Source organism: Vespa velutina, chromosome 3 (assembly GCF_912470025.1).
Source record: "Vespa velutina chromosome 3, iVesVel2.1, whole genome shotgun sequence".
Classification (NCBI taxonomy): domain Eukaryota; kingdom Metazoa; phylum Arthropoda; class Insecta; order Hymenoptera; family Vespidae; genus Vespa; species Vespa velutina.
In genome coordinates this window covers 3,398,676-3,410,265 of record NC_062190.1, presented here as the reverse complement: position 1 = coordinate 3,410,265, position 11,590 = coordinate 3,398,676, and the positions used below count along the sequence as shown (strand labels likewise).

Genomic DNA, 11,590 nt, shown 5'->3' with positions numbered 1-11,590 from the left:
TTCGATATTAGCAAACGATGATTAACACGAGCAATTTGTTGGTTCTTTTGTATTAAATGTATGTTTTATTTCAGCTTTCTCCTCCAATATTTATGTAAGTAACAATGAAAATGACTTATAGACTATCAATATTGGCTACGATAATAATAGCTATGTGATATAATAATAATAATAAAATAATAATTATATTTCTTGTACAGCTATACCCACTGCCTGTAATGTTATACTTACAATAAAGAGATTTTTTTTTATTATACATACACTCTTACTCAACAACTTTCCGAGTCATTCATGTTCGATCAATCTAAATGATTATTTTTCAACAACATCTCATCGTACTTTCACCATACAAGTTACAACACTGGAGGTTCTGGTTCTAGATATGATCAACATAGAGAAAAGTATTCTAGAATCTCCGTATAAAAATTGTACAGATGGTTCATTTAACAAAAGCAAAGCAATTATGATAAAAAGATTAATGATAAATCTGGGATTATGAAATAATTGCGGAATGTAGATGTTGTCTTTTCGATACATACTTCTATAATATAAATGCACTGGAGAAGCTGTAGAAATGAAATAAAATGTACAGCGATCAACTTTTAAATAGTCTGATAATAACATATATTATTTATAAGAATGGCAAATGATGTATGTATGTTTCTGCAAAATATTCTGCTTGAATATAATGTCTACATGCAATTATCTCATAACCTTTTCTATCGATTCATATGATGTGACGAATGACGTTAATATATTAGGTGGTTCGCACACCACTGTCATTGTAAAAATATACACTGATCCTTGTCATTAGTTTATAAATGTAATGTGTGACTACATTTTTCTTTATGCTTTGCAACTCTAATAATATTCTCTACATAATACTAATTGAAATTGAATGATTTATCAAAACACTCTTTTACTACTATGCCTCGGATCGTGTGTAGTATAAGCAAAATAAATAAAACGACTCACTTGATATTTGCACGTCACAGTAATCCTCCGTTTAGGGATGAAAGACTGTTGTATTTACAATGTTTTTTTTTATTTTTTTTTTATTTTTTTTTTTTTTCGTTTTTTTATTATTTTTTTTATTTCTTCTCATTACTTCATTTATTGAAGAGAAATAATATCTCAGCTTCAAACTCGATTGCCTTGTGTCCTTCGGCGAATCCAGTTCGCGCTTTCAAAAATATATTTTTTTTATCTATTTATATAAGTGTGTATATATATATATTCATATATTTATATATAAATTTCTTCATTTATATCTAACGTGCGTCATGGAACTGGATTGGCGACGAAAACATTTTACATTGTACGAATAAATTCATTCGTATCTTTACACGTACGCTACAACGTGTACGCAAAAAAGAAACTCTGTATATACGAACTTTGTTCGTCATTCAGCTCGGTGCGCTTTAAAAGATGATAGTAAATATAAATTATTCCGGCCTAGCCACAACGCGATTAAAGGTCCAAGCTGATATTTTTTAAATGTAATCACTACTAGGCAACAATGACCATCATCAACAAAATTTCTTGCATGATATCAATTAAAGGATTTCAATAGAATTCAATCGGCAAGTACGCCTTGTCTTACACGACCTCTGGCCTGTTGATGATTAAATCTGTAGTACCGCCCGGCTTGACTAGGGGCGGTATGCTGCTGCTAATGCTGTTGCTGTTGTTGAGGTTGCTGTTGTTGAGGTTGCTGTTGCTGTTGTTGTTGTTGCTGCTGTTGCTGCTGCTGCTGCTGCTGTTGTTGTTGTTGCTGCTGCTGCTGTTGATGGTGTAACATCGCCATTGCACCCGTTTCAGCGGCGGTTGGTAGCACAACAGTAGATTGTTCGCTGACAGAAATTTGATGTATCTGAGCTTGTGAACCTTGCCCTACTTGTATTTGAATTTGTTGAAGCTCCGGTACAGAAGATTGTTGCTGTAACTGTTCTGTTTGTGGTTGTGTCTGTTCTACTTGTTGTTGATTTTGCGAAGTATCAGTCGTATTTAATGGATCTTCTTTAGCACGTTTGGCAAGATGTGATCTTGCATGTTTTCTTAAATGATCCTTTCTATAGAACGCCTTTCCACATTCGGTACACACTTCGGTCTTTTGTCCAGAGTGTATAACAAAATGAAGATTAAGATGTTCTTTTCGTTTAAAACCTTTCATACAAACGGAGCAAATAAATGGTCTGTCAGGATTATGACCAAGTTTGTGTCGTTCTAAATGCTCTTTACGTTTTAAACCAGCCCCGCAAATATCGCAAATAAACCTCCTTTCTATTTTATGACCGATAAGATGTTGTTCTAAAAGTTCTTTCTCCGGGTAAGCCATATTACATTGAGGGCAGCAGAATAGTGTGGTACCGTCTAAGGCAGTAACAATACTAACTTGACCAGGCTTCGGTTTTTTTGGCTTTGGAGGTTTTTTCTTGTATTTCTTTTTTCTTTTGGGTTTTGTTCCCGGTTCTTGTTCCTCAACAACGTCAGGAATAATAGTCTCACCACCGGCTACTGTAATCTGTACAGCTTGTTCCCCGGATGTCATACTTCCTGAAGCGTCTAGACCGTCAGCGCCTAAAGGACTCGATTCTATGGTGGCTTCTCTCTTTATTGTTTCTGCTGAAAATTTAAGGAAGTGTTGTAAACCAAGTGGCAAAGTACTGGCGGGAAGCCTTGAAAGATAATCAGCAACCGTGGAACCTGGGGTTGCCAAACTTTGCCAACCCGCAGGCATTGAAGTAATGAACTCTTCATTACTTTGATTTCCTTGATTTTTCACACTTCCTCTTTTAATAAGAGCAACTGGAGTTGTGCCTTCTTTCACATCCTCCTTAGACTCTTCCATTCCTTCTCTTAAGATCAAATCTTGTGGTATTTGTGCAACCACAGTCAATCCCTCTGGTGCTCCCGGAAGTTGTACAGTTTGCTGAATCGTCTGTTGCGATGTGGTAGTTACAGCAACCGAAGTACTCTGTGTTGTTTGATCCGACCTACGAAAAATAAAATATAAACGATGTTATTATTTGTAAGAAATGAAGATCATAAAAATAATAATAAAAAAGATTCAAGTGTCACGGTTCTTACGTTTGCGTCGTTGCAACCGTATTTTGTGGCTGAACTTGAATTTGAACACCATCTGTTCCCTGTTGACTATAGGCGACAGTAAGAACAGTTGCTGCACCTTGGGGAAACTGTCCCAATGAAATTGGCGCCAAATGATATTTTGGTTGGTCCCCACTGTTTCCACTTTGAGAAACACTGGGATTAACCACTTGAATCTGGACAGTTTGTTGTTGTTGCGTGCCATCTTTTCCAGGTACGGTTATAGGCAGCGTAATTATTTGCTGCTGTTGATTATTGCCTCCTTGAGCCACAGCAAAACCGTTAGGATCAACTGGTCTCAAGTAATGAACACCACCCTCTCCACCTGATAAAACACCAACGACCTGACCACCAGTAGTCAAATTTTGTGCGAATTTGGCTGTCGCGAATTGATGAACCGTGCCTGTCGGCAACGAGCCTGTAGTAAAGCCAGGAAAAGGCGTGAAATTCATCTTTTATCGATCTTACGCCTGAAAAAAAAAAAAAGATCGACACATATATTAGTAAACGATAATTATATTTCATTTTTATTTCGTATTCTATGTTAATATTCCTAACGTGTGATTTACGATATTTTGATAAAATATAAAATTTATATTGATTAATCGGGATTCTTTTTCGATTTTAATTAGATCATCTTTTCCCGAAAGATTTCCGCTTCTTGTAAAACTATACAATTATTTTCATATCTCTAAAAAATCCTCTTTACAATTCATGTTGTTTGCAAATTCGCATCGGTTATTCTCGATTTTTATTCCTTTACTTTCTTTTAGTACGCGTTCCCATTCTTTTAAGATTTGAAGACCAAGGTTGCTATATATGTAAACGAATCAACAATTCCTCCTTCCTTACGCCCCTTACACATTTATGTCTAAGTCAATGCTCGAATATAAACCCTTCCTCTTCTTACGACCACCCAGAGCGCATCAAACTAATTCTCTCTCTCTCTCTCTCACTCTCTCTCTCTCTCTTTTTCTATTTCTGTCGACTACATCTTTCGAAAGTGTGTGTTACAGATCGCGTAAGCGCCAAAGAGTCAAAAGGCAACTCGTCGTCTTCTCTCACGCGGAGGTGGCAGTGCCACCGGCAGTAGAGCGTTCAGTTGGTGGGGATGGGGTGAGGGAAACCCCCACTTCACCCCCTCCCCACCACAAAAGGGATCTGGGAGCAGGGAGGATGGTCGCCGAAGTGGCCCAGGATTACACCCCACTCCACCAAGCATTGCAATCACGGGGTAAGGGGTAGGAGCAGAAAGAGGGTAGGGGGGAAGGCATAGGTGGGAAAGCGGGATCCCACCGCGAAATAGAGCCCCGATCTTTCGCTCCCTCCCTTCTCACAGCCTCCACCACCGATCTTCCTCCTTCCTACCCGTTATCATCTCTTTCTTTCTCCTTGTTCTCTCTCTCCCTTTCTCACTCCCTCTCGCTTTGCCACTATCCCTCTCTCTTCTTTCTCTCCCCTTCTAGCACCTACTCCACACCACACGTAAAGTAGTAACACGTACTGTGCGAGAGAGTACGACGAGAGAAAGAAAGATACGTGTGCCAGAGAGGAGAGACATGCTAGAGAGAGAGAGAGAGAGAGAGAGAGAGAGAGAGAGAGAGAGAGAGAGAGAGAGAGAGAGAGAGAGTCGGAAAGCTCAGGAAGGGGTAGGGGCACGCGCCAAGAAAGAAGGGAGACAAGCCACGACACTACCGGAAACTCCCAGGGGAGGGGAACGCGAAATATCGGGAGAGAGGAGAGAGAGAGAGAGAGAGAGAGAGAAAGAGAGAACAGGGAGAGGGAGCAGAGTAGTAGACACCGTGGTAGACGAAGTGGGACACGACGGCGACGTTTGCCCTTGTTTCGAAACGTACTCGGAGGGAAGGACGGAAGGAAGGAAGGAAGGAAGGAAGGAAAGCAGGCAGACAGACAGAGCAGAAATGGCAAGAGGGAGAGAAACATAGAGGAGAGAGAGAGATAGAGAGGTTAGGTTGTTACCCGTCGTGCCGCCTTTACCGTCGCCGTCCACCGCAGAAGAAGGGTGTCGCGCATCGAGCGGCCTATAACCGACGGACGCGGATCGGACGCGAATCGCACGCACGTCCTCGTCGTTATTCCCTCGCGAATCCTTCAATAGCCACACAACGGCGAACAAAACACGCAAATACCGACAAGTATAATAGGAAAGAAAAGTTTGTTTTTCTCCTTTTCTCTCTCTTTCCTTCCTTCTTTCTTCCTTTCTCTCTCTCTCTCTTTTTCTCGACATCCACGCGTTGACGCGTCCCTTTTCGGCCGGACGTTTGGCTTTTTCGTCGTCGGCGAAACGGCGAGTGCGACTGACCGCTCGGCCGAGGCCGTCGGTCTCCTTTGCAAGACGCGCATGTCGTAATGGCGTCGATTCTCTTAAGGCTCGCTGCGCCTGCCTCTCTCTCTCTCTCTCTCTCTCTCGCTTGCTTTCGCAAAGAACGCGCGCGCGCACATATGTACGCACGAGCAATGATACCTGTCGCGAGAGTAGACTCTATACGTGAATTAAATCCGATAACTACGAATACATTCGTATACTAATAAATTTCTCGTTTCTTTCTTTATTTCTAAATTGTTCCTCTCTTTCTCTCTCTCTCTCTCTCTTTCTCTCTCTATGTATATATATACATATATTTCTCTCTATTCGACGAAAGATTATCTCTTTTCTCCATCTCTTACGTAACGATTCCGAACGCGTACATAGTATCGTAGATCCGTTCGGCTCAAGTCGGGACGACGTTCGGCGGATGGAACGGCGCCGCGGCATACCGTTGTTGCAGCATGGCTTCCTCCGATTCGTTTGTCGTCGTTCTACTATTACTACTACTACTACTACTATTCCTACTGCCATTATTACAATCACAACGAAACGATCCATATTACGATAATGCGTTTAATATTAAAGTGGACACGTTTTATACATGTCCGGTTTTGGTCCTTGGAAACGATCAAAAAGTAAAAGCGGAAATGGGAGAATGTTTCGTTGGTAAACGAACGACGTGTAATAATCTTAGTAATGATGACGTGGCCGGAGATGAGCGAATTGTGTGACGTGGCACAAACTCGCACGGGAAAACCAATCGGACGGTCGAAAAGACGACGGAAATCGAACGCGTTGAAATGGTTGCTCTCAGCCGCCATGACACGGAGGATACTGCCTTCTACGCGGCGACGTAGCCGACGGCTTTTATTTTCTCTCGACGAATGCAATTGCTGTTTCTCTCTCTCTCTCTCTCTCTCTCTCTCTCTCTCTCTCTCTCTCTCTCTCTCTCTCTCTCTCTCTCGCTAACTATGTTCCTCTCCTCTTTCTCGAACGTGCTGGCTTCTCCCGCGACGGTACGCGGGTGTCCACCACCTCCATCGTCTCTTCCTCTCCTCTTCTTCCTCTCTCTCGCTCCCTTTTCCGTGTCGTTCTTTCGCGATCGGAGTGGAATGCGCTCTACGAGGTAGAGAGGGAGAGGGAGATAGAGAGAGGGAGGAAATAGGAAGATGCTTTGTCGAGAAGAATAGTTCGAGGAACGGAACCATCTAGTATATATACATACGAAAAACAATATAATATATATATATATAACTGTGTATTTGTATATAAAAAATAAAGAAAAATATGCAAGAACAATAAAGCGAAGCGTATGGATAGGTAAGGCGAGACAAGGCAAGCAAGCAGACAAATAAGCAAGTAAGCAAAGCATGTAGGCAAGCAGGTAAAGGCAACGTAAAAGAAGATATGGTAAGCTAAGGAAAGGAAAGGAAAAGAAAGGAAAGACGAGACAAGGCAAGCAAGGAAAGGCAGAACAGGACAGGGCAGGGCAGGGCAGGGCAGAGCATGGCAAGGCAGGGCAGGGCAGGCAGGCACGAAGCAGCCAGGACTATGCCAACGGAGAGGAGCACGGGCAGGGCTGTTGTTTACACCCCCACCTCGTTGGGTTAGAGGCAGCGAGATGCCACGGAGGGGCCTCCGAGACCTCGGCGGGCACCCACCACCACGCAATTTCCAACCCCACCAGCCTCTCAACCACTGTCCGCACCTCCGACCAACCCCACCAAAGCCTGCCCGAGCCAAGCCGTCAGCCACGACGAGGGCCCCGCGACGATTTTAGTGTCTTGGGGTGGGTGCTCTCCGTGGGCCACCGTTTCGCGGTTTCTCTCTTAAACTGTGGCACGCCTCTCTCCTTCTCTTTCTTTTTCTCTTTTAACGTTTCTTACATCGTGGATCATCGAAGAACGTGGCAAAAGGACCGTGAGCGTCGTGAATGAAGAGAGTTAACGAGTGAGAAAGCAAGCACTAGTGATTGAGTGAGTGTATAACGAATGTATGTGTGCGTGTATGTGAGAGAAAGAGAAAGAGAGAGAGAGAGAGTAAGAAAAAGAAAGTGCAAAAGAGAGACGAAGAGAGACGCCATGGGACGCTCGATCGACAAGAGAAGAAATTACAACCCTGCGAGTTTTTTTTTTCCTTCCAGTATTTCTTGTTTTACTTAAATACTACTTACCCAAAGGAATATCAGAGAAAGAGAGCGCGCGCGCCTCCTTGGCGGATTCTTCTTTTCTTCTTCTTCTCCGCCGTCTTTCTTCCTTAATCTTCAACGTTCAATGGACAACGATCAATGTCCCTGTGTTCCGACACAAGTTTCTCAAGATTGTCTGAACGAATAAGCAAGCAAGCAACCAAGCAAGCAAGCAAGCAAACCAGCCAGCCTGCTAGCGACCGACCGACCGACCGACCGACCGACCGACCGTACGTACGTCCGTTCGTCCGTCCGTCCGTTCGTTCGTTCGTTCGTCGCACGTACGCGCCTCTTAGCCGTTCTATTCTGTTCTGTTCTGCTCTGTTCTTTTCTTGCTTCTTGTGTTCTCGATCTCCTCAGCGCGTAAAACGCGACAGCGACGTGGACTTTCTCATTTCTACGCTCGCTCTTGGTTGCCCGTCGTACCTAGTAGCGTCGTTTGTCGTTGTCGTCGCTGTTACTATTACTACACTACTACTACTACCGCCACCACCACCGTCGTCGCCACCGTTGCTGCTGCTGCTGCTCCTGCTGTTTCCAATGCTAGTGGTGGTGCTGGTGCTGCTATTCACTGTGCACACGTCATACGAAACGCGCGTCCGAACAAACGACTCGACTTGACTCGATTTGAGACTTTGTGCGACTTCTCGGATAAAATTTGCGCGAATAAGAAAGAGAAAGAAAGAGAAAGAAAAAGAGAAAGAGTGAGAGAGCGAGCGAGCGAGAACGAACGAAAGAAACCAAAAAACAGAGTTCAGAACGAGGATGATAGCACGACACAATTACACACACAGGAGAGAGAGAGAGAGAGAGAGAGAGAGAGAGAAAGAGACAGAGAGAGAGGAGAGAGTGAGAAAAGAGATTAGTACTTTTCGATTCGTATCGTCGTTTCTATCGGGAGCATAAGCCACGTCCCGAGTGAAACTTGGTTAGGTGAACACGAATTACACGCACGCAAGTTTCCGGCTTTTACAATGAGTTGTGCCCGATCGTGCACGATCGACTCTCTCCCGATCGGTTGGTAGGTAAGAAGCGGGACTTGCTTTTCCGTCCAACTCTGGTGAAATGAATTCGAGTTAACGGTACATGGCCGCTCGACGAGTGGGCAACACACAACATGCGCGTTCGACTTACTCGGCGTGTGATGCGTCGTGTCGCCTCGCTCCGCGCCAATCCGATCGCAAGAACTTCGTTTTTCTTCTGCTCTTCCTGTCTATCTCTTGTACTTCGTTCAATTTCCTTTTCTTATTTTTTCCCCACTTTATACTTGTCTCGTATATTTTCTATTTTTTATTTCTTTTTTTTTTTTTTTCTTTCTCTCCACCTTAAACACTATTATTTCAATCGGGTCCAATTGACTAATTAATTAGTCAATGAAATAATTAATTCATTAATTAATTATTAAAACGAACAGGACAGGACTCGTTACGACCTCCCAACGTACGCGCGTGAGATATGACGAATGTGCGCGCGCGCCCCCTCGAGCGTCTCGGAGATCAGTTTTGTGGGTTAGTTCCGACGGTCGATCCGTTTCTTCGATATAACGAATTTTTTTATCCTTTTTCTTTTTTTTTTTTACTTTCTTTTAATACATCCTTTCTCTCTCTCTCTCTCTGTTTCTGTTTGCTTTATGTCTATTTCTTTCTAATTCATTCGACTTTCTCTTGACGTTTATTTCTCTAACACGTTCTCTCTTTTTTAATTTATTCTATTTTCCTACTTTATACGTGTTTTTATTCTGTTTCGAACAATTATTGGTCCGATAGGCGGTAAAACATGTGTCGCGCGCGCGCGCGCGCGCCTTCGTTTAACATTCCATCAAGGGATATGATTAACTATGGCGGTGGGTTACGCGCGCCCTCACATACAAGCACACACACACACACACACACACATATATATCTATATATCGTGCGAAAGTGTGAAAAGAGAGAAAAGAAATAGCTACGCGCGTTCTACTCGTGTGGCTTCGTCGATTCCTTCTGAATTACTAAAACGTTATAACGATTTTTATCCTAATCGTTGCAAGGCTATCGTTTTTTTTTTTTTTTCACAAATTATATATCGTTTATGATAAAAGACACGATGAAAGATCGACTAACCGTTTTACTATCTCAATATGGGTGGCCATGCGATATTGAGAAATAAATGTTACACTGAACGTGCGCGTGCGTCTCCTTCCCTCTCAATGTTGTATCAACGTTTGGTCGAAAGGTTATGTCGTTCGTTCTTATTGTCTCATCAGAGTGCGTTCACGTCGGACTCGTGTCCCAGCTAATGTTAAGGTTGATTCACAATTATTCGTTTAATAGCGGGAAATTTGAAATTGAAAACGTGGATTGGAACATTATTAACAATTAATTCATATTATCTAAATTACGAATTCGTGTATATATATAAGATCGTTGTCTATTTTTTCTTTATGTTACAGAACATTTATCATTCATGAATAATTACATATATTAAACATAATAAATCTTTCTAAGTAAGCTTATAATTTAATTGTTAGAAAAAATAAAGAAAAGTAACAAATAAACCTGATTCAATCGTATCTTATTTTATTTGTATTATTTCTCTCCTTTGTAAACCACAATCTGTAAAAATTTAATAATAACCAAATATTTCTCGCACAAATTATCAATGTATACAAACAATAAAAATATAAATACAATTACAATAAATCACATAAGGCATTTGAATTTTTCATTAATTTAATATACTTTAGACATGCATAGTGTTTGGTAATAAAGAAATAAATATTATATAAAAAATTTAATCTTCTCTCCTTGCGATGAGATAAATTATCAAGGAAAATTAGGAAAATTAGGAAATTAATTTTAATGTATTATAATTAATTTGCGATATAGACATTATATAATAAAAGATACTGATATTAGAAATGTAATGTAACTGAACTAATTTCAAATTGCAAAGATTAATACCTAAGACTGACAAACTTGATGGCTTTATAAAGTTATCCAAAGGAATGATTAAGTTGTAAATAAAAAATACCTTTAAAATATGCAAAGTTAAGCCATTATTAATACATATCTGATCTTTGCATACGTTCCATGTACAAAGAAAACAATAATTTATTGCTTTCATAATAAAATGGATTTTCTGTTGCATCAAGATCAGGCCTGTAATCGGCAGTGTAACTACTTTGGCTAGAACCACAAGTGTCATGTAATGGCGAGCTTTGAGAAGGTTCAGAATAATTTGGAGAAGGAATAAAATTAGTGCCTCCCCAATCAGATTCCATTTCGGCTGTACTTTCTTGAAGTCCAGATAAACCATTGATATGAAGATTATTGATCCTTTTACTTAGTGGCATGAACTCGCTAGATTCTTCCTCTAAAATACGTCCTCGTTTTCTAAATAACGATAACATTGATAATAAATGGTAATAAGACAAAATGAATTTTTGCAAGATTAAAAAACATTATACTTATCAAAGAAAGGTTATGTTATATCATTAAAGAATCATGTAAACAAAGTCTAACCTGTTATTCCGTGTCATATTTGATTGTTTTGGTCTGCCGACCAAAAAATTTATATTCTAACTTGACTAATCATTTATGTACTAAATTAAGTTTTGTAACGTTGTATAACTTTTCTTTTTCGTTAATAACTTCTTATGATTTTCAGTAAAATATACCGTTGTTATTGGGTTGTCCAACTTATGTAAACACACAGCTTTTTTTTTATCACTTTCAACTGTTTTATTCTATATAGCTTCGAATGTGATGACGATGTAAAATTTAACGTTTTAGAGACAAAGATATAGATGTACCCTGTAAGCGGAAGCAATGCCCTTTTATAGATACGATCCTGAACATCCGATGTCATCATCAAGGCTCGCCATCTGACAGGAGAAAGATCAAATTAAAGCAATTTAATTTTCAGATCTTCGATATAAAAATGTATAAGAAAGGAAACTTACTATTAAAAATATTGATGAAGGA

General features: G+C 40.6%; 2 protein-coding genes across 11 annotated transcripts; both read right to left on the bottom strand.

Moving 5' to 3' along the window:
* Positions 1-42: 42 nt before the first annotated feature.
* LOC124948131 (zinc finger protein 384-like) lies at positions 43-9,858 on the bottom strand. Of its 10 annotated transcripts, none has more exons than XM_047491308.1 (4): positions 7,611-8,767; positions 3,091-3,578; positions 2,764-2,996; positions 43-2,625 (listed from the first exon to the last, which is right to left on the bottom strand). In XM_047491308.1, exons 2-4 carry the CDS (start codon positions 3,558-3,560, stop codon positions 1,673-1,675), a joined length of 1,656 nt encoding a protein of 551 aa, XP_047347264.1. In that variant the 5' UTR covers positions 3,561-3,578; positions 7,611-8,767; the 3' UTR covers positions 43-1,672. The 10 variants fall into 10 exon arrangements, with proteins under 10 accessions (XP_047347264.1, XP_047347265.1, XP_047347258.1 ...); XM_047491309.1 differs by having other exon boundaries at positions 43-2,622; XM_047491302.1 differs by lacking the exon at positions 7,611-8,767 and adding an exon at positions 9,728-9,858 and having other exon boundaries at positions 43-2,996.
* Positions 8,919-11,484, bottom strand: LOC124948134. Its single transcript, XM_047491317.1, has 3 exons — positions 11,129-11,484; positions 10,638-10,999; positions 8,919-10,219 (listed from the first exon to the last, which is right to left on the bottom strand). Exons 1-2 carry the CDS (start codon positions 11,143-11,145, stop codon positions 10,666-10,668), a joined length of 351 nt encoding a protein of 116 aa, XP_047347273.1. The 5' UTR covers positions 11,146-11,484; the 3' UTR covers positions 8,919-10,219; positions 10,638-10,665.
* Positions 11,485-11,590: the final 106 nt, after the last annotated feature.